This window comes from Protobothrops mucrosquamatus, unplaced genomic scaffold (assembly GCF_001527695.2).
Source record: "Protobothrops mucrosquamatus isolate PMUCROS unplaced genomic scaffold, P.Mucros_1.0 scaffold_39, whole genome shotgun sequence".
Lineage (NCBI taxonomy): Eukaryota > Metazoa > Chordata > Lepidosauria > Squamata > Viperidae > Protobothrops > Protobothrops mucrosquamatus.
In genome coordinates, this window is record NW_015386115.1 from 187,492 (window position 1) to 210,505 (window position 23,014).

At 43.6% G+C, this 23,014-nt stretch overlaps 2 protein-coding genes across 2 annotated transcripts in view; one reads left to right on the top strand and one right to left on the bottom strand.

The window, feature by feature from the left end:
• Nucleotides 1–2,427, top strand: part of PSMC2 (proteasome 26S subunit, ATPase 2) — a 13,996-nt gene extending 11,569 nt beyond the window's left edge. The window contains exons 9-11 of the mRNA XM_015810636.1: nt 229–431; nt 1,676–1,772; nt 2,097–2,427. Of these exons, the coding sequence (XP_015666122.1) occupies nt 229–431; nt 1,676–1,772; nt 2,097–2,254 (458 nt within the window). The 3' untranslated portion in view covers nt 2,255–2,427. The remainder of the gene's footprint in view (nt 1–228; nt 432–1,675; nt 1,773–2,096) is intronic.
• A 2,227-nt stretch (nt 2,428–4,654) lies between these two features.
• SLC26A5 (solute carrier family 26 member 5) overlaps nt 4,655–23,014 on the bottom strand; it is a 26,804-nt gene continuing 8,444 nt past the window's right edge. Inside the window, exons 7-18 of the mRNA XM_015810688.2 lie at nt 22,610–22,692; nt 21,202–21,349; nt 20,780–20,893; nt 20,285–20,362; nt 18,715–18,810; nt 17,498–17,604; nt 15,970–16,039; nt 14,716–14,808; nt 13,206–13,316; nt 11,078–11,290; nt 9,749–9,803; nt 4,655–4,981 (exon numbers count right to left, since the gene is read on the bottom strand). Coding sequence (XP_015666174.1) covers nt 4,851–4,981; nt 9,749–9,803; nt 11,078–11,290; nt 13,206–13,316; nt 14,716–14,808; nt 15,970–16,039; nt 17,498–17,604; nt 18,715–18,810; nt 20,285–20,362; nt 20,780–20,893; nt 21,202–21,349; nt 22,610–22,692 — 1,299 coding nt within the window. The 3' untranslated portion in view covers nt 4,655–4,850. The remainder of the gene's footprint in view (nt 4,982–9,748; nt 9,804–11,077; nt 11,291–13,205; nt 13,317–14,715; nt 14,809–15,969; nt 16,040–17,497; nt 17,605–18,714; nt 18,811–20,284; nt 20,363–20,779; nt 20,894–21,201; nt 21,350–22,609; nt 22,693–23,014) is intronic.

Consider the following 23,014-nt stretch of genomic DNA (forward strand, 5'->3'; position numbering starts at 1 on the left):
TGATTTCCGGGGCACTGGACTCATTCGCTGCGAATCTTGTTTTTTTAATAATGTCAATGAAACTCTGCTTCTTTCCCAGGAAGCCCTTTCCTCTGTATAGCAACTCTTGCTCTGATTTGCTCTTCATTCATTTGCAAGCTACTAGTGCGAGCAATCCGTGTTGAAGCCTGGGATCCATAACTCGCCTCTTGGGTCAGGATACGGTTCTGAACTACTGCTTCCTTTTAGGTGCTCGCTTTGACGACGGGGCCGGCGGAGACAACGAAGTCCAGCGCACCATGCTGGAATTGATCAACCAACTGGATGGCTTCGACCCGCGAGGGAACATCAAAGTCTTGATGGCCACCAACAGGCCTGATACTCTGGATCCTGCCTTGATGAGGCCTGGAAGATTGGATCGGAAGATTGAATTTAGCCTTCCAGATCTGGAGGTATAGACTGCTCTTATTCTTAAACAATAGCGATGATGGTGATGAATGTTGCGCCGGTACAGGGGCTCCTCAACGTACGACCCACAAATTTACGTTGCTGAGTGAGAAATTGGTTTTAAGGGAGTTTTGCCCCATTTTACGATGCCCAGCCAAAGTCCCCCAGCCTGCTTTCATGGCTAAGGCAGGACTAGAACTCATAGCCTACTGCCTTCTAGCTTAGTGCCTTAACCACTAGATTAGAATGGCTCTCCCATAGTTGTTCCACCTGTATAGCCCATCCTTTTTTTTACCCCCAGACTTACCCCTACCCAGCTTTCATCTCTTATCCATTTGTCACTGGCACACAATGGCATGCTCAAAGCTCATCTGTCTTGCCTGTCTTAGGAAGGGCAAGGCAACTGGGTTTCTTGAAATAACCAAAGAGAGAAGCAACCTAGAACTAAGGAGAAATTTCCTGGCAGTGAGAACAATTAACCAGTGGAACTCCTTGCCTCCAGAAGCGGTGAATGCTCCAACACTGGAAGTTTTTAAGAAGAGACTGGACAGCCATTTGTCCGAAATGGTCTAGGGTTTCCTGCCTGAGCAGGGGGTTGGACTAGATCGGGGTAGGCAACCTTGGCTCTTTTATGACTCGTGGACTTCAACTCCCAGAATGCTGGCTCAGGAATTCTGGGAGTTGAAGTCCACGAGTTATAAAAGAGCCAAGGTTGCCTACTCCTGGATTAGGTAACCTCCAAGGTCCCTTTCATCTTTCTTTCTTTCTTTCTTTCTTTCTTTCTTTCTTTCTTTCTTTCTTTCCCTTTCTTTTCCTTTCTTTTTCTTTCTTTCTTTCTTTCTTTCTTTCTTTCTCTTTCTTTCCTTCTTTTTCTTCCTTCCTTCCTTCTTTTCCTTCCTTCCTTCCTTCCTTCCTTCCTTCCTTCCTTCCTTCCTTCTTCTTCTTCTTCTTCTTCTTCTTCTTCTTCTTCTTCTTCTTCTTCTTCTTCTTCTTCTTCTTCTTCTTCTTCTTCTTCTTCTTCTTCTCCTTCTCCTCCTCCTCCTCCTCCTCCTCCTCCTCCTTTTCCTCCTCCTCCCGTCTTCCTTCTTTTTGTCATTATCATTATTATCATTTATTTATTTTCATTCTCTGAGCCAGGAGTCCTCTTGAGAACCGATCCTTAAGGAAGCTCAACACTTGCTAAGCCCTCCAACTTATTTCCTCCATGCCTGTCCTAACCAAAGCTTGGTTTGTTTCTTTCTTTCTTTAGGGAAGAACTCACATATTCAAAATCCACGCCCGTTCCATGAGCGTTGAAAGAGACATAAGGTTCGAGTTGCTGGCTCGGCTGTGTCCGAATAGCACTGGTAAGTTTAAACAGGAGGAATAACACTAGCACTTAAGATTTATATACCGCTTCACAGCCCTCTCTAAGCGGGTTACAGAGTCAGCCCGTTGCCCCCAACAATCTGGGTCCTCCTTTGACTGACCTCGGAAGGATGGAAGGCTGAGTCCACCTTGGTTCGGTCAGGATCGAACTACTGGCAATGGGCAGAGTCTGCCTGCAATACCGCATTCTAACCACCGCGCCACCAGGGCTCCTAACATTGTAGTTTTTGTCGGGTCCCCCTCTCACGCTCTTTGTTACTATGCTTTGTGTTGTTTTTAAATCCCTTTGTATTCCTGCACAGGTGCTGAAATCCGCAGCGTCTGCACGGAGGCGGGTATGTTTGCTATCCGGGCGCGGCGAAAAATCGCCACCGAGAAGGACTTCCTGGATGCTGTGAACAAAGTCATCAAGTCGTACGCCAAGTTCAGTGCTACCCCGCGGTACATGACCTACAACTAATCTCGGATCTGTCAGAGAACCCTCTGTTTCTGCAAAATGCTGTGTTGTAGCTGGATCTAGTAGAAGTAAAAAAAAAAAAAAAGGAACATTCCAACTTATACAGTGGTCGTTCTTGAAAGTGTAACCGTTTAGCTTTATTGTGTCTCCAATAAAGGTTGTGAAAACCAACTCGACTCCAGACTTCGAATGCTTCTTGTGGGTTTAATTCAATACTTTCTAAATCAAATGTAAATCCTCTTTAGGTTTAAGCTTTGAGACAGGAACACCCTTGAGAAAAGCACAGTGGTGGCTTGACTGACAGGTCTCCCTACAGGTGAGCAAGTGGTACATGATATTTTTTTTCCCAGTTGGTTGGAGGACTAGAGTCCAGTAGAACACAGGAGCAGCAAAATTCATTTTTTTTTTAAAAAAAGAAGGAAAGTTAGAATGAAAAGATACATTTAGAATAAGAAGATAAGGTATTTTACCCTGGCTAGTGTCTTCATTCTAAGCCAGGGGTGTCTGATCGTGACAATTTTTAAGACTTGTGGACTTCAACTCCCAGAATTCCCCAGCCAGCATGGAATTCTGGGAGTTGAAGTCCACAAGTCTTGGGACACCCATTGGAAGCAATGGATAAAGTAGCAAAGGCCCAACATAGTGTATACATCTGCAGATTTATCCCCATAGCAACATGAATTGGCTGTGTAAAAATAAAATGACAAGAGAATGAAATTTCAAGGTTTATCTTTTTATTAGAGGTTTTAACTTTTGACTCCTCCTCTGAAAGAAACGGTTATAAAATGCAACAAGGCTTTGCCACAATCGGCGGTTGATAGAATATATTGTCTTAAATGCAACCCCACCCATTAAATAAAAGTCACGGTCTACGTTGCAGAGATACCAGGATTCACAGTGCAGTCTTACGTAACCCTAGCAATTCACATAAGCTAGTTTCTTTTAAATATAATACGAAAAAGGCAGAGCATCGGGAGTCCTACATCCTTTGTACAACATAGCTAACTTTTTTTTATTAAAGAGTGCGGGAGGGATGACCCGAATAGCTTAAAAAGTTTTATTCTCCAGAAACTTCTGGAAAGTTTGCAAATTGATGCTAAAAGAAACCGCTTGCGACGGACCGAGAGTCTCCAGCTATCAGTATTAGAAGTTTGCTTCAAAATTGCAGATATAAAAGAAACGCATGTAAACAGCCTTCAACAGATACACCAATATCCTTTGGTTTAAACATACCCACGGAAGAAAAACCAGTTTTATCTCACAATAATATTCTTAACAACAGGACAAGTAAGGGTTTGGCAACATTAGCAGAAAGGCAGAGACTGTATTTGGAGGGGGGGGGAAGAACCCCCCTGGATGCTTAAGGCTTATTTAGTAAAGTTGGAGAAATCAAATTCCTCCAGTTTTTTTTAATTTTTCGGTGATGTGGTGGTGGCAATGTCCCAACCCTGTATTTACTTACCTGCGAGGAAGCACAATTGAACTAAAACTGCATAGGGCATCCAGCTGCGTGCTACGCAACAAAACAAATTTGTCCCTTTTGCAACCCACCGCTGGACACGACAACTTAAATTGTTAATGCTTGTTCACCGATCCCACACTGCGTTGAGAATTGTCTCAAGAAACCCAACTTCCTCAGGAGTGGCATCATGAGATTTTTCGGAACAATCTTTTTGGGACTTAAAAGATAACGTCACTGCGCAGAAAATACACCGAGCAGGATCCTCTAACTTTGGAAAATGCCATTTCTTCATTTTTCTTTCTTTTTTTCCAGACAATTTGTAGCTAGCTGTAACTGTAACTGTAGTAACTGTACCCAGATAGCTTTAGGTGTAAAAAAGTAGATTTTGGGTGCTACGTTCTCTTCCCCCCCCCCAAGCAGTTGCATTATGTATTGTTCATTTCCCAGCTAAGTTTAAATACACCTTGCTTAAGGTTAGTTAGCATTGGACCAGTACAGTAAACCTCCTTAACGTGAAAATGATCTGTTAACTCTGGAGTCGTAATAATTTAAAATAAAACAGAGCTAAAGGGCTCGTTCGAAACAAAATGTTTATGCTTCTCTTAGTAGTCATCAGATGAAAAAGCACTGATTTCTGCATCTGGAAACGGCGTTGCGTCGAAAATCTGGAAACGGCTTGCATATTCAAGTTAGAGGAGCTCTCACACACACACACACAAACACACAATACATAATCACACACACAACAGCTCCTTTCAACAGTCACCCCAATTCTTGCCAGGAAGACACTGTTAAAATAATATTAATATTTTCTGGCAAGCTAACTCAAAACAAAAACACTGCCAAACGTACGCAGCAAGACACAACTTCACGCGCTCTACAAATAATCTTTGCGTTTATCCCACGCTTCCATCGACGACTTTTGAATTCAGTGACAACGTTTGAAAGGATTAAGGCTTCCGGAGTCTTAAGAACCCAGGGCCGGCAGGGAACAGGCTGTTGTGGTGCGGTGCGGTGCAGACACACCTTACCCGTAGGAGTGGCTTGTCTGAGGCTCTGTCATCTGCGCATATTAAATAAATTGTCTACAGGAGCCCTTGGAAATAGATCCACGTGGTTCACAATGGAGCAGCTGAGTTAAAGATAGGTGGAAGAGAAGCCCGTCGCCTGGCTGGCCAGGACAGCGTCGTGAACACTGGGGAAGAACGAGTCCCATAAGGCTGCTTTCTCAAAAAAATGCAGTCTGGTGAGGTTGTCCATAACAGAGCCTGATGGGAATAAAAGGGGGAAAAAAACAAAACACTTTCAGGCACGTATTAGATATCAAGTGTCAGGTATTCATTTAAGAGTCCCTTATACAGGTAGTCCGTGAGTTACAACCAGGGGTGGGATTCATCCGGTTTGCACCGGTTCGGTAGAACCGGTAGCTAAATTTTGCTGAGTTCGGAGAACCGGCTGAATGCACACTGCTTCCAGAAGTCTGTTCTAGGCCTCGGAGGCCTGGAGGAGGCCTCCCAAGCCTAGAACGGCCCGCCAGAAGTGCGTGGATGCCACTTCCTGAAGTCCGTTCTAGGCCTGAGGCCTAGAGGAGGCCTCCCAGGCCTAGAATGGCCTGCTGGAAGTGCGTGGATGCCACTTCCGGAAGTCCGTTCTAGGCCTCGGAGACCTGGAGGAGACCTCCCAGACCTAGAACGGCCCGCCGGAAGTGCGTGGATGCCACTTCCGGAAGTCCGTTCTAGGCCTCGAAGGTCTGGAGGAGGCCTCCGAGGCCTAGAATGGCCCGCCGGAAGTGCGTGGATGCCACTTCTGGAAGTCCGTTCTAGGCCTCAGAGGTCCAGGCCTACATCCAATAAGAGAACCAGTTGTTCGGGTATTTCAATCCCACCACTGGTTACAACAGCTCATTTAGTGACCGAACTTACAACAGCACTGAAAAAAGTGACTTATGACCCTTTTTTCACACAGCCGTTGCGGGATCCCTTCCATCACGTGGAAACCGACTCCTATTCCTATCGTAAAGCCGTCCAACAAGTCGCCTGATAAGCGAGATGGGCGGCAAACAAACTGAATGAAATAAATGATGAAACAATGAAATTTACGGAGTAAAATATCTTGGGTTTCCTAACGTTTTGTTCCTTCTGTATTTTATCTTACGGTCAAACTTAATAAAATGTATAAAGTACAATTGTGTGTCATTTCAAATCATTGCTAATTCCTGTTACCCCATTGTTTCCTTAACCTTTTCCTTCATTAGCCGAAGTCTCTTATCAGAAAATCCTTTTTACCACTTATCGGAAAGACCTTTTTGCCGTTTATCAGAAAGTCCATATTTAAAAGCTAATACAATCCTGGGTTGTATAAACAGAGGCATAGAATCAAGATCACGCAAAGTATTAGTACCGCTTTACAAAGCCCTAGTAAGACCACACCTGGAATACTGCAGCCAATTTTGGTCACCATATCACAAAAAAGAGGTTGAGAGTTTGGAAAAAATTCAGAGGAGAGCAACTAAGATGATCCAAGGCCTGGAGACTAAAAAAATACGGAGAACGGCTGCAGGACTTGGGTTTGGCTAGTCTAAAGAAAAGAAGAAATAGGGGAGACATGATAGCAGTGTTCCAGTATCTGAGGGGCTGCCACCAAGAAGAGGGGGTCAAATTATTCTCCAAGCCACCTGAAGGCAAGATAAGAAACAATGGTTGGAAACTGACCAGAGAGAGAAGCAACCTGGAATTAAGGAGAAACTTCCTGACAGTAAGAACAATTAACCAGTGGAACGACTTGCCACCAGAAATCGTGGGTGATCCATCACTGGAGGTTTTTAAGAAGAGACTGGACAGTCACTTGTCTGAGATGGTATAGGTTATCCTGCTTCAGCAGGGGGCTGGATTAGAAGACCTCCAAGGTCCCTTCCAGCTCCATTCTATTCAAATGTCCCTGTTGTGATTAATAGGTTTGTGTTTCTCAAACAAAAGTCACTTTTACCCAGGCTTGAGAAACCACAAGTTATGCCCAGAAAACAAAGCTCCACAGTATAATTCTTACAAGCAAAAGCAAAAATGTTTTTGCTCCCTCGGGGAAGAGTTGATAAAGAGAAAGCTTTATTTGGCTCACAATCCTGACACATGGATTAAGTTGTTTATGGAGGAAGGGCTGTTCTGCACTCAGCTAAAGCACTGGGAATAATATTACCTTTTGGCACAAGCGTCAAAAGTTTATTTAAAAGCACAAATACGCCTCTTTCTCTCTCTCTCTCTCTCTCGCATTTTACCTTTAACTGGATACCGATATGTTTTTTTTTCCTTTTTAAAAAGGTTTTTTCCACCTTCCGCCTTTTGGGAAGCTTCCACCTTTCCAAAATGTTTTGCAAAATATCTATTTGTAAGCCCAGCTCATCCTCGACTTACGATCACAACCGAGCCCAAACACATTTCTGCCCCTAAGTGAGACATTTATTAAGCGGGTTTTGTTTGCCCTGTTTTACGACTTTTCTCGCCGCCGTTGTTAAAGGGAATGACTGCAGGTTGTTAAGTTAATAACGTGGTTGTTAAGTTGTTCTGTCCCAGCCTACGTGAGTCCTTGTTAACTCACAAGGACCAACCCCTCTTTTAACAAGTAGGCTGGAAATGCAGGGAAAAACAAACCCCTTTTATTAATTAGGTACAGACCTGCAAAATGTCCCAAAAGCAAAAGCAAACAAAACACGATGCAAACAAAGAATTGTCCCAAGGCAAACAGAACACGATTCAAACGGAGAATTGTTCACAGGCAAGGCAAACAGAACACGATTCCAGGAAACTTGAGTCCTTTGCAATCGGTTGCCTTCAGCAACCAGCACCGCCCACACCTTCCCTTTTTATTATGCAGCCCCAAGGCGTGGCTGCTCAATGCCTTCTCCTCCTCCCTTGCAGTGGCCCCATGGCCTCCCATCGTCCTGCTCTGGTTGCCTGTCTGCATTTGCGAGCGTCTATGACAGACATGTCAAACACAAGGCCCGGGGGCCGGATGCGGCCCACGAAGTGGTTTCATGTGGCCCGCGAAGCCATCCTGGAAACAGTGAGGGAACGGCCCCCGCTGCCTTGGCCCTGGCCCAGGCCAGCTGGGAGCCAATGTACAATTTTGGGGTGGCCATCTATGCTGAAACGCATTCAGTCTTAGCTCCACAAGGCCATCTGGAAACAGTGAGGAACCAGCCCCTGCCGCGTCGGCCCCGCCTCCTGGGTGCATGCTGGGGAGGTGTCACCCTTTGTTAGGAATGAAGAAATGGACCATGCCTTGGCACTTGCCTCGGTCCCACCCCCTTCTGCCAGAGACCCTCAGATCTGTCCCACTCCTGCCCAGGCCCCCACAGGCACCCTTGACGCGAACGATGTAGAGCTGGCCATGCCCACCCAGTAGGCCACACCCACTCCAGCCACACCCACCCAGTAGGCCGCACCCACCATGGCCACACCCACCCGCCCCCCCCCAATGCTGATGCGGCCCTCAATGAAATTGAGTTTGACACCCCTGGTCTATGATGTCTTCCAGCTGTGAATCCTCAGAGTCTGACTCAGCTTCCCCGCACAGCTGGGTCTCAGCCTGAGCACGAGTAGAGGGGCCAGACTCTTCATCAGATTGAAACTCCTGGAGGTCATCAGAGCCTTCCTCCGATGGCTCTCCAGGCCCCTCCTCCTCCTCCTCCTCTGATTCCCCGGACTCAGCTGCCGGGTCCACTGGCTGGCACGGAATCACAACGGAAGTGAACCTAGTCTCCCCCATTGACAGGTCAGAAAAGGGGATCAAGTGACCCCAGGACGCTGCGACCATCATTAAGTACGAACCAGTTGCCAAGCATCTGAATTTTTGACACGTGACACTTCTTGATTTTGATCACGGGGGAGGCTGCAACAGTCATTAGCGTGAAAAAAGGGTCCTAAGTCCCCTTTTTCTAGTGCTGTTGTAACTTCAAACGATCATTAAAGCAGGGCTTTTCAACCTTTTCATCCATTGTACCACTTTTAGGATATGGCAACATCCAAGTACCACCAGGCGCCTAGCAAGGTGTCAAAAACTTGATGACCCCCCCCCCCAAAAAAGGGAAAAAAGTGATGAAGTACAGGTAGTCCTCGACTTACAACAGTTCGCTTAGTGACTGTTCGAAGTTTCAATGGCACTGAAAAAAGTGCCCCCCCCAAGGCACAGCCGAGCAAGACACCTGCCTGCCCACCCGGCCGCGCTCTTCCTCCTGTCCGAGGTTTTCATTGTTGTGAGCATTTCTGTTGAGGATTGGCAGCGGGGGTGGGGTGGGGGGTGTTTGATTTTTATTCCCCCCGTCTGCTGGGTGGTTGCAGCAGGTTTTGGTCACTTCACATGACCCTGGGACACTGTGACCGTCATAAATATGAATCAGTTGCCAAGCATCTGAATGTAAATCACAAGACCCTGGAGAGGCTGCAACATTCCAGCTGATTGGCGCTTCTTCTGGGCTCAGCAGAAGAGCCAGGATCAGCAACGAGCTCCAGCTGGAGCCTGGCGCTGATCCTGGAGCTTCCACTGAGCCCTGACAGCCCCAAAGAAGCGCCGATCATCTGGAAAGCATCACTGATCCTGGCGCTTCCGCTGAGCCCTGACAGCCCTGCAGCTCCAGCCATCTCTTGCTCAGGCTTGTGCGGTGCTGCCACTGGTTCAGCTCATTCCCCTCCCCCACTACCACTTTTCTAGGATGGTCGCGTACCCCCTGCCAGGTGCCAATGTACCACAGGTGGTACCCGTACCACTGGTTGAAAAGCCCTGCATTAAAGGACTATCTGGACAAATGCAAATATGTACTCCTATAATTCCAATTCTGCAAGGGATCACTTATCTTACTTGGTGTGATGTAAGACCTCACTTGGTGGGTTAAAGAACGGGGTGAACTTCCAAACCCATCATGTTTGGCTAGGTAGGAATTCCAGTGTAGTAAATTCGGAAGGCATCAAGTTGAGGAATACTAGAGAGAACGTTAATGTCCTACTGACTGTAGGAAAAATTTAACCCACGCTTCTCCGACTTACCATTGCAGGCCGTTATGTAGACCGAAACCCCGATTTCTTCGTATTCTTTTATAATCTGCAACAGGGAAGGAAATAACATTCGGTTACTTTTTCTGGATTTAGCAAAGCTTGCCCATTCCACCCGTTATCGATCTGCTATGAAAATTCCCTCTTAAAGTTGGCCTCCAGTTGTCTTAAAAGGAATAAGATGAAACACAACGATTAAATCTCTCAAACTTGTCTTTTCCTTATCCTGGTGCCCTGCGGATAGTGGCTAACCATGTAGGAGAAGAAATTGGCAGAACCAGGGGGCGGAGTCAAAAGAGGCAGCAGCCTAGAATTCCTACATAGTCGTTAAGTGGACTAAGTCCGATCTCCCATGAATTCCGTGGACCCGTATTTAACTCTAAGCAGATGCTACCTGGTAGTTGAGAATGTTCTTATGCCAAGGCTGTTTGGCAATAAATCTGTTTAATTGGACCTTCTTTTGTGGATCTGATATTTCCCATCTGACAAAAGGTAAGGAAACAACGTATGTGGGGAGACTTGAAAAAAAACAACACCTGAATTGCAGTAAGCTCTTTTGTGTAATTGGGTATGTCTAGTTTAATGAAGATTAGGACGAGGGTTGACATGATAGCAGTCTTCCAATCTCTCAGGGGCTGCCCCAAAGAAGAGGGAGTCAAGCTATTCTCCAAAGCGCCTGAAGGCAGGACAAGAAGCAACGGGTGGAAACTAACCAAAGAGAGAAGCAACCTGGAACTAAGGAGAAACTTCCTGACAGTGAGAACAATTAACCAGTGGAACAACCTGCCTCCAGAAGTGGTGAATGCTCCAACACTGGAAGTTTTTAAGAAGAGACTGGACAGCCATTTGTCTGAAATGGTATAGATCTCCTGCATGAACAGGGGGTTGGACTAGATGACCTCCAAGGTCCCTTCCAACTCTGTTATTCTCTTATTCTGTATCATTTTAACTTGACCCTAGTGCATGAAAGAGCACAAAATTAAGCAGCTGCTTCATTCTCAGAAAGAGCGATTAAAACCGGTATTCATTCACAGCTTCTGGAGGCAGGTTGTTCCACTGGTTAATTGTCCTCACTGTCAGGAAGTTTCTCCTTAGTTCTATAGCTGCTTCTCTCCTTGGTTAGTTTCCATCCGTTGCTTCTTGTCCTGCCTTCAGGCGCTTTGGAGAATAGCTTGACTCCCTCTTCTTTGGGGCAGCCCCTGAGATACTGGAAGACTGCTATCATGTCCCCCCCCTCATCCTTCTCTTCGTTAAACTGGACATGCCCAATTCCAGCAACCGTTCCTTGTGTGTTTTAGCCTCCAGTCCCCAGGTAGTACGTACTGACTGAAGGGCTTTTGCTCCAACCGAATCCACAAAGTTCACGGGTGAAAAATCTAGAATGATGGAGTGGACGTGGCTTCCCGGTATCATAAAATGTTCCACTTCCTCCGGAGAGACATTTTGCGGTGTGTCTTCGGCCGCTGCGAATTTCCCATTAAGGGAGACTTCATTTTCCAACACTTCGTGGTTCATACCACGCTCCATGTTGTTCGTCTTTTTAAATATTTTTCGTTTCGTTCAAGACAAGGTTTCAATACAAAATACCCGACAGCAGGAAAAAAGACAAAGGCAAAAAAAAAAAAGGACAAAGGAGACAAAACAATCACAATATTAAAAAAGGTGCATTAAAAATCCCCCAACAAACAGCACATATACATATATTATCCCCTCTATTGAATGCTGATTGATACATGACTATAAAATTTGTCATGACGCTTTGCCCTCTTTAAACTACTAAATCTATGTGCAAATTATTGACCTGTGTTCTGCATATTACATTAGGGAGAAAATAGTTAACGGGAAGAAGAAGAATACCAAACAAAATCAAACCAAACAAAGGTTTAAAATTGTAATCCACTCATATGATCTCCTTCTGAGACTTTCTGAGAAGCAAAATCAATTAGAATTAGAATAGAATAGAGCTGGAAGGGACCATGGAGGTCTTCTAGTCCAGCCCCCTGCTCAAGCAGGAGATCCCTAGAGACCATTTCAGACAAGCGACTGTCCAGCCTCTTCTTAAAATTCTCGCTTTGCAATGTTACTAAACTGAATGACCGCAATGATTCATTTAACAACTACGTCAAGAAAGGTCGTAAAATGGGGCAAAACTCACTAGATAAATGTCTCACTTAGCAACAGAAATGTGGGTGGGGGGGTCAATTGTGGTTGTAAGTCGAGGAATACCTGTATTCTCCTTTATTGGTGCAAATCTCTTAGCAGGGGGCTGGACTCCAAGGTTCTGTTCTATTCTATTCTATTCTATTCTATTCTATTCTATTCTATTCTATTCTATATTATTCTATTCTATTCTATTCTATTCTATTCTATTCTATTCTATTCCATTCCATTCCATTCCATTCCATTCCAATATTCTATTCTATTCTATTCTATTCTATTCTATTCTATTCTATTCTATTCTATTCTATTCTATTCTATTCTCTATCTTATCCTATATTCTATTCTATTCTATTCTATTCTATTCTATTCTATTCTATTCTGTTCTGTTCTGTTCTGTTCTGTTCTGTTCTGTTCTATTCTACTCTACTCTATTTTCTTTTCTATATTCTATTTCTATTCTATTCTATTCCCACGTTACGCCGCTTTTGCGCGAGCTGCATTGGCTGCCGGTAGCCTTCCGGGTGCGCTTCAAGGTGCTGACTATTATCTTTAAAGCGCTCCATGGCATCGGACCTGGCTATCTTCGAGACCGCCTCCTGCCACAGATTTCCTCCCACCGACCTGTACGCTCCCACAGAGTGGGTCTCCTCAGGGTGCCGTCAGCCAGACAGTGCCGGCTGGCGACCCCAAGGGGGAGGGCCTTCTCTGTGGGAGCTCCCACCCTCTGGAACGAACTACCCCCAGAGATCAGGGTGATCCCTGATCTCCCTTCCTTCCGCCGCGCCCTCAAGATGTGGTTGTTCCAGCTTGCGGGACTGGCCTAAGGGATTTTAAAGGGGTTTTATTTATTTTTAAATTTGATGAGTTTAAATATTTCTTTTTAATCAATTTTATAGGTGTATAATGTGTGTGTTTTTTATCTGATTGTTAGCCGCCCTGAGTCCGTAAGGAGAAGGGCGGGATATAAATGTAATTAATAAATAAATTAATAAATAAATTCTATATTCTATTCTTTATTCTATTCTATTCTATTCTATTCTATTCTATTCTATTCTATTCTATTCTATTCTATTCCATTCTATTCTATCCCATTCCATTCTCTATTCTATTCTATTCTTCTATTCTATTCTATTCTATTCTATTCCATATTATATTTCTATTCTATTCTAAATTCTATTCCATTCCATACCATACTACTACTACTACTACTACTACTACTACTACTACTACTGCTACTACTCCTCTATTCTATTCTAATCAGTCTGTATTCCTCAAGGCGTTTCAGACTTACCATCTTCAAGACGGCTTTCTTATGCTGTTCATCCAGCTGCTTCAGTTCCTTGGCGTGTCGTTTTCGTGCTTTTTTCTTTGCTGCCGATATTTTACCCGGATCCACACCAGTCTGCCCCCAAAAGAAAGGAAAATCAAGATTTGTCTCACCTCGCAACAGAAGCCAAATGAACGCCAGCAGGCTGCTGCCCTAACACATACCGTAGGGTGAATCTTTTAAAACCCAATCCTTCTTTACCTCTGTGTACCCCAATATTGCCGCCGAATGAGCAGCTTCAATTCATGAAAGCGGCTAATAGCTTTACTGAATTCAACCTATTCAGGAAGTTAATTCGCTTGCTAAATTGATCATTTAACGTCCATTGCAAAGGGTCGCTTTTATGGGATTGCGATTTAGAACAGTGAAGAGATTTTGGATAATCTACCACAACGACCCTTGATTCGGTTGAAAATATCACTGGCCAGGTAGTTCTTGACTTTACAATTATTTGTTTAGTGACTGTTCAAAGTTACAAGAAAAAAGTGACTTATGACTGTTTTTCATATGACCATGATTATAATACAGGGGTCTTCAAAACTGGCCCTTGATTATAATACAGGGGTCTTCAAACTTGGCCCTTTGATGACTGGTGGACTTCAACTCCCAGAATTCCTCAGCCAGGCACGCCTGGCTGAGGAATTCTGGGAGTTGAAGTCCACCAGTCATCAAAGGGCCAAGTTTGAAGACCCCTGGTCTGGATCTAAGCCCGCAGTTTCATCAAAATGGCCGACTGAGGGATTCTGGGAGTTGAAGTCCACCAGTCATCAAAGGACCAAGTTTGAAGACCCCTGGTCTGGATCTAAGCCCGCAGTTTCATCAAAATGGCCGACTGAGGAATTCTGGGAGTTGAAGTCCACTAGTCATCAAAGAGCCAAGTTTGAAGACCCCCGGTGTGGATCCAAGCCCGCGGTTTCATCAAAATAGCCAACTGAGGAATTCTGGGAGTTGAAGTCCACCTGTCATAAAAGGGCCAAGTTTGAAGACCCTTGGTCTGGATCCAAGCCTGTGGTTTCATCAAAATGGCCGACTGAGGAACTCTGGGAGTTGAAGTCCACAAGTTCAGATGCTTGGCAACTGACTCACATTTATGACAGTCGCAGTGTCCCGGGGTCATTTTGCAACCTTGGGCTCAATTGTGGATCATCAGTCAAAACTTACCTGTTCGTGGACTGTACCACTTAAAACCGCGGGGGAAGACATAAAATATTTGAGTATCACCGTCCTCACCTTTATCTCATTTAAAAAAAAAACGTGGAAGAATAAAACCGGCATCTTAAATAGAAACGGTAGTCTTAACTCTCTACTGTTCAGGGTTGGTTTTTTGTTTTAAGATTGAGAATACCACAATCTTCCTGTCTCCCCCAGCACCAAAGTCTGTAATTCTAGAGCCCGACAAATACCTGTTTCATGAGTTTCCTTATACAATTTGACGGTGGATTGAATAATAACAGGAAGAAATAAATTAATTTACCTTTTTTTTCAACGCGCTGGTAAATAATTCACTGTTGGCAAAATAGAGCGGTGCATTTGCCTGGAATATTTTAATCCCAGGATATTCTTTCACCTAAATTGTGGCAGAATGAAAACATATCATAAGGGGTCCTTGTTAAGTTTGCACGGCATTAAATTCAGCGGAACCTGCAAGAGTAGCTACTTGTTTTATCTTAGAAAAGTAGGCGATTACGACATTTCCTGGATGGCCGTCTTGCTAACGCAAAAATCAAAAGATTAGTGTTTCTACTATTTTTCTTGACCCAAAAGTTGCATGGGGTATTTCTGTGTCTGGGGAAAAATGGAACCCCCCCCTTTTTTTAAAGGATTAAAAATAGAATTGTATTTGTACAATCCTAAAACACTGCGACTTTTGCTCTCCTCTCCCTGTAAAAACATATTTTCCTGTCCACTCTTCCCTAATTCTGACTACGCTTCTTCCCAAGTTAATTGGCAGTTATAAATGTTGCCTTCAAGGATTGTTTACACTCCAAATTTGCAGCAAAATTCTCTCTTTTTTTTTTTTTTTGGCAGACCCCTAAACTATGTCCTAGTCGTTGGAATGACTTTCCCAACTGAAGCAGAGCTGTTTAATCTTCTTTCTCCTAATAAAGACCAACCCATCTGCAGCAAACAAAACTAGCAAGCTGGATCCCAACAGCTGGGTTTGTGAGAAAAAGAGTTGTCAAATTTGGATGACATAATTTTTACACGGAGAGGAGACTGTCTAATCCATACCACCCTGCGTGCAGCATGGCAGGTTCTAAGAGCAAGTTTATGCTGAAGAATGCATTGCATGCTTTATATATACTTTATATAATACTTTATGAAAAAATGGAGGTAGTGACAGATTTTATCTTCCTGGGCTCCAAGATCACCCCAGATGGGGACTGCAGCCAAGAAATTAAAAGACGCTTGCTCCTGGGGAGGAAAGCTATGGCAAATCTAGACAGCATACTCAAAAGCAGAGACATCACCCTGCCAAAACAGTGCGTATAGTCAAGGCCGTGGTTTTCCCAGTTGCAATGTATGGATGTGGAAGCTGGACCATAAGAAAGGCTGAGCACCAAAGAATGGAGGCCTTTGAACTCTGGTGCTGGAGAAGACTCCTGCGAGTCCCCTGGACTGCAAGGCGATCCAACCGGAAGGTTCCCCATGAGGTCCCTATTGTTCCACCCCATTTTTAACTGAACCCATTAATTTTACGTGTCTTCCAGAGTCCCAGATCTCTTACCTCTTCGTACAGGTCCACATCACAATAAATATCCGTGTTTTGAATCTGGCCAAGGATTCTATATTGGGGACTGTGGAGGAAAATGACAGGAATAAAACGTGTTATTGGGTTTAGATTGGAGAAATCTTCACGAACTTGCGTACTTCAGCGTGGCAGAATTCCTAGAAATATTCTTTTTAAAAAAACCAAACCAACCTACCAAACCTGTCTCTTTACTGACTGTGTCCAAAGTTTATATCCACTATCAAAACAGGTTCTCCTGCTTTGAACCTGACTCACTGATCAAGAACTAAAGGAGGCAAACTTCAGCTCACAAAAATAAGCAGTTATATAACTGAAGCCTTTACAAGACATTTCCTGACAGTGAGAACAATTAACCAGGGGAACTACCTGCCTCCAGAAGCGGTGAATGCTCCAACACTGGAAGTGTTTAAGAAGAGACTGTACAGCCATTTGTCTGGAATGGTTTAGGGTTTCCTGCCTGAGCAGGGGGTTGGACTAGATGACCTCCAAGGCCCCTTCCAACTTTTTACTATTGTTGTTGTTGTTGTTGTTGTTGTTATTATTATTATTATTATTATTATTATTATACGCATACTAAGTGGAAAAAATCTACTTTGCAAGACATGGTTCCCGAAACATGTCCACGCATTTAGAGCAACAATATCGTTTGGGTAATCATTTTAATTGTAATCTGAAAATAATAATAATCGGGATGGGAAAGGCAGATTCACTTAAAAACCGTGTTATTAACTTATCACCTGCAAGCGATTCACTTAACAAATGTGGAAGGAAAAAGTCGTAAAGTGGGACGAAAGTCACTTAACAAACGTCTCAGTTAGCAACCTAAATTTTTGGGCTCGACTGCGGTCGTAAATGAAGGACTACACCTGTATTAGGAACGTTTTGCTGCCTTGAGTTATTTGGGATAAAAAGGCAGGATCTGAACGGAATCCAATCAATGAAGTAAATGGATTAAATAAACGAATTAAATAAATAAAAAAGAAAGAAAGAAAGAAGGAAGGTAGGAAGGAAGGAAGAAAAGCTGAAGGGAAAAAGAAGGGAGGAGGGGAGAAAGGAAGGGAACGGAAGAGGGAGGGAGGGAGGGAAGGAAGAAAAGAAAGAAAGAAAAAGAAAGAAAAGCTGAAGGGAAAAAGAAGGGAGGAAGGGAGGAAGAAAGGGAAGGGAAGAGGGAGGAAAGAAAGAAAGAAAGAAAGAAAGAAAGAAAGAAAGAAAGAAAGAAAGAAAGAAAGAAGGAAGGAAGATTGGAAAGATAGAACGAAAGAAAGAAAGAAAGTTAAGAAAGAAAGAAGATTGAAAAGATAAGAAAGAAAGAAAGAAAGAAAGAAAAAAGTTTAGAAAGAAAGAAAGAAAAAAGATTGGAAAGATAAGAATGAAAGAAAGAAAGAAAGAAAGAAAGAAAGAAAGAAAGAAAGAAAGAAAGAAAGAAAGAAAGAAAGAAAGAATAAAGAAGTGTCAAAAACAAACCGGGAACTTTCTTTTACGGGTTTAAAAGTTTAACTGATACCTTTGGGTCCTGTACACAATGGTGACCACTGCGAAGGTGATTGAGGTGAGCAAGCCGTAATCCAGGCCCAGGAACACCGAGGCCAAAAAAGCTACAATCCAAATGGCCTAAAAAAAAAAAATCAAAGTAAAGGAATCATCCAATCAGCAATATACAGTTTATTGTCTCTGGAGATTCTCAGTCAATCCAGGTCCTGGTTGTCCCAAAGGTGCTTTTTTTCAGGAGGCAACTGGACTTTCCTGGTTTTTTTTTTCTTTGAAGACGTTTCGCTTCTCATCCAAGGAGCTTCATCAGTTCTGACCGGATGGCGGGAGAATGGAAGGATTTTACATCCTGCAGCTAGGAAGACTCCACACCCATTTGCACCACTCAGGTGACCTTCAGGACACAGGTGAGCCTCCAAGTGGCCTCAAGGACTCTCTAAAAGGAGGCAAATGACCAGCTCTCTGCAAGGAGTATAAATCCTTCCACTTTCCCCACCATCCAGTCAGAACTGAAGAAGCTTCTGGGATGAGAAGGGAAACGTCTTCAAAGAAAAAAACAAAGAAAGTCCAAGTTGCCTCCTGAAAAAAACACTTTTGGGACATACAGTTTATTGTTTTTCAAGGTCCCTTCTATTCTATTCTATTCTATTCTATTCTATTCTATTCTATTCTATTCTATTCTATTCTATTCTATTCTATTCCATTATTCTACTCTACTCTACTCTACTCTACTCTACTATTCTATTCTATTCTATATTCTATTCTATTCCATTATTCTACTCTACTCTACTCTACTCTACTCTACTCTACTCTACCCTACTCCACTCCACTCCATTCCACTATTCTATTCTATTCTATTCTATTCTATTCTATTCTATATTCCATTCCATTATTCTACTCTACTCTACTCCACTCCATTCCACTATTCTATTCTATTCTATTTTATATTCTATTCCATTATTCTACTCTACTCTACTCTACTCTACTCCACTCCACTCCACTCCACTCCACCCCAAACCACTCCACTCCACTCCACTATTCCATTCCATTCCATTCCATTCTCCTCCCAGATCCTGAAGCATCACTGTACTTGAATGAATTGATTCTTACATGGATGCTTTTCCTTGCGCAACGTAACTGTGACAGGGGAATGCTGGACTAATTACACAAATTAAAAATAAGAGGTAAAAAGCCGAAGAAAAGAAGCTGACGGGCACAAAAAAAATCACTCACCAGTTCAATCTTGCTGGTTCTCCAAAAGTGGGCGATATCTGCCAACTGTTTGAACATGCCTTTCAGGTTGACCATCACAATCGCTGCCAGCACAGTCTAGGAAAACAATTTGAGAATAGTATGATTTTTTTTTTTTTGGTCTGAATTCACGTCAAACTCATTCCAGGCATCTAGCCGTGTGCATGCCTTTTTTAAAAAAAAAATATGTATTTCCAAACGTTAACAAGAATAAGCATTCAAGGAAACAGGAAATACTTTGATTTTTCTGGGCACGTGTTTCTCAGAAACCGAGATGCTTTTATGACAATTCCCAGCAATATCTTTCAGATGGCCACTTTCCTAATTTTTGTCTTTTTTAAAAGGTTAACCTGAAACTGGCTATGCCTGCTTGCTGACAAACTAGTTTAAATCTGTCAATTGCAAACACTTTCTTCGATCTGATGAGAAAGCATAATAAAATATATTCACTGTAATTAAGGATATAGGTAATCTTCTATTGAGCAACAAGTTCTCAACGTCTTAAGTCAAATTTGTATACGAGCTGTTACAGTATTATGATATAGCAATAGCACTTAGCACTTAGACTTATATACCGCTTCATATTGCTTTACAGCTCTCTCTAAGCGGTTTATAGAGTCAGCCTATTGTCCTCCCAACAATCTGGGTCCTCATTTTAGCGACCTCAGAAGGATGGAAAGTTGAGTTAACCTTGAACCGGTCAGGATCGAACTGTTGGCAGTCGGCAGAGTTTAGCCTGCAATACTGCATTCTAACCACTGAACTGCCACGGCTTACATAGCAATAGCACTTAGACTTATATACCACTTCATATTGCTTTACAGCCCTCTCTAAGCGGTTTATAGAGTCAGCATATTGTGCCCCCAACAATCTGGGTCCCCATTTTAGCGACCTCGAAAAGATGGAAGGCTGAGTCAATCTTGAGCCAATCAGGATCGAACTCCTGGCAGTGGGCAGAGTTAGCTGGCAATACTGCATTCTAACCACTGCACCGCTTAGATAGCAATAGCAACAGCTCGACTTAGACTTATATACTGCTTCATTGTGCTTTAATGCCCTTTCTAAGCGGTTTACAGAGTCAGCCTATTGCCCCCCACAACGATCTGGGTCCTCATTTTACCGACCTCGGAAGGTGGAAGGCTGAGTCAACCTTGAGCCCCATCAGGATCGAACTCCAGACTGTGGGCAGAGTCAACCTGCAATGCTACATTCTAACCATTGCACCACCATGGTGTTGTGTAATGGATTTGAATCATCGTGTATTTAACTCGAATTTTGCTACAACAGGCTCTGTTCTTAACCTTGGGTTGTCTTTAACCCAAGATGACTGGGGACTTCCTGTATTTAGAAAGAACTTTAGAAAAAGCTAGTGGTGTTTATGGGGGACCACCAGAGAAAAGGATACACGGTTAAAATATCTAACAATTATCTATGGTCTCAATTCTGAGACCACCAAGCAATAAGAAAGCTAGGTTTAACAGACACAGATATGGTGGCCTGTTAAACAGGATTTTTAATTCTGCTGATTTAGACTATCTAGAGACCCACTTACCTGTGGCAACGGTGCAAAGAGGTAACCGATGGCGATAATCACCAGGAAAACCATAATTGAGGACAAAGTTCCTGCAATCTGAACAAAAAAAATATATATCAGAGAAACATTTTAGTAAGAATAAGGTCTAGGACAGGGGTGGGCAACCTTGGCTCTTTTATGACTCGTGGACTTCAACTCCCAGAATTCCTGAGTCAGCCTGGCTCAGCTTGGAAACCTCTCCCTTTCCCCTCAGCATGGCTGGCTCAGGAATTCTGGGAGTTGAAGTCCACAAGTCATAAAAGAGCCAGGGTTGCCTACCTTTGGCCTAGGCCTAGGCCANCTTCAACTCCCAGAATTCCTGAGCCAGCATGGGGGAACTATGGCCCTTTTATGACTCGTGGACTTCAACTCCCAGAATTCCTCAGCCAGCATGGCTCAGCTTGGAAACATCTCCCTTTCCCCTCAGCGTGGCTGGCTCAGGGATTCAGATAAAAAAGTCGGCATTTTCCCCACCTGGGTCTTCCCTCCAGTGCCTTCCTGAACAAGACTCCGAGACATCGAGCAGGTGATGGCAAACGTCTGGAAAAAGGACCCAGTGGAATTACAGATGCCCAGCGCGATGAGTTCCTGGGAAGAAGAGAAAGGGGAGAGAAGAGGATGCGTCACAAACTTGTCTTTGCTTGTGAGAATATCACAAAAGGGGATCAAGCGGCAACCGTCATAAATACGAGTCAGTGGCCAAGCATCCGAATTTTAATCATGTGATGTTGCAATGGTCGTCAGCGTGAAAACTGGTCGTAAGTTACTTTTTTTTCGGTGCTGTTGTAACTTCGAAACACTAAGAGGAATACTTCTACTGGGAAACACAAATGTTATCGATTGCAGAGTTTTATCCAGGTCACGAGTAGCCAAGCCCGAGGTTACAATTAGGTTACCTGATTTCCGTCCACTGTGTAGCCGTGCTTGAGAGCAAAGATTTTAGCCATTGAGATGGTCATGGAGAACCCAACAAGAGCTATAGCAATGGCATCCACAAACACTGCTGGGATTAGGCTGACGTCAGGTACTTGAGGACGGGATAATCTATAAGAAGTAGTAAGAGAAAAAAAATCAGTTACATTACAGTGCTACAGCGCTGGGCTGCATTAACAGAGGGAGAGAATCAAGATCACGTGAAGTATTAATACCACTTTACAAGGCCTTGCTAAGGCCACGCTTGGAATAGGGCATCCAGTTTTGGTCACCACGATGTAAAAAAGATGTTGAGACTTTTTAAAGAGTACAGAGAAGAGCAACAAAGATGATTTAGGGGACTGGAGGCTAAAGCATATAAGGAACAGTTGCTGGAATTGGGGATGTCTAGTTCAATGAAGAGAAGGACGAGGGGGGACATGATAACAGGGTTTTAATATCTCAGGGGCTGCCCTAAAGAAGAGGGAGTCAAGCTATTCCCCAAAGCACCTGAAGGCAGGACAAGAAGCAACGGATGGAAACTAACCAAGGAGAGAAGCAACCTGGAACTAAGGAGAAACTTTCTAATAATGAGAACAATCAACCAGTGGAACAACCTGCCTCCAGAAGCTGTGAATGCTCCAACATTGGAAGTTTTTAAGAAGAGACTGGACAGCCATTTGTCTGAGCAGGGTGTTGGACTATATGACCTCCAAGTTCCCTTCCAACATTATTATCATCATCTTCTTCTTCTTCTCTATATGACCTCCAAGTTCCCTTCCAACATTATCATCATCATCATCATCATCATCATCATCATCATCTTCTTCTTCTTCTCCTCCTCCTCCTCCTCCTCCTCCTCCTCCTCCTCCTCCTCCTCCTCCTCTTCTCCTTCCCCCTTCTATTGTTATATTATTATTACATTATTATTATATTGTTGTTGTTGTTACTATTATTATTATAAATTTAGAAGCTCTAAGCATACAGGAAGCCATTGACTTAACAACCATTTGTTTAGCAACCATTCAAAGTTACATCAGCACTGAAAAAGGAGAGATTTATGAGCAGTTTTCACACTTAGGACCTTGGTCATGTGATCAAAATGTGACCGCTTGGCAGCTGGCATGCATTTATGACAGTCCTGGGGATCATGTGATCCCCTTTTGCAACCTTCTGACAAGCAAAGTGAACGGGGGAGCCAGGTTTATTTCACAATCGTGTTCCTAACATAACAACGGCAGTGATTCACTTAACAACCGTGACAAGAAAGGTCCTAAAATGGAGCAATCGTTCACTTCATAACTCCCTGGCTTAGTAGCAGAAATCTGGGGCTGAATTACTATCGTAAGATGAGGAATCGCTGGACACCCCCCCCATATATCTTATGCTTACCCACTCGGAATGTTTCCAACAATATCGACGTCGTAAGTCTTGGACAGATTCATTCCTGCTGAAACTCCGGTCCCGATGACCACCTTAAACACATACACACACAAAACAAAACACTTAAAGAGTTCAGAGGGGAGAATTTCAGAAGAAAGGTTGAGGGAAGGAATCCCGTTTTTATCATTATCTTCTAACCAAGGAGTGAAGCAACCTAGAACTAAGGAGAAACTTCCTAACGGTGGGAGCAATCAGTCAACACAATGGCTTCCCTTCAGAAGCTGTGGGTGCTCCATCCCTGGAGGTCTTTAAGAAGAGACTGGACAGCCATTTGACCGGAATGGTAGAGGGTCTCCTGCTGGAGCAAGCGGTATATAAATCTAAGTGCTATTGCTCTCTCTCTCTCTCTCTCTC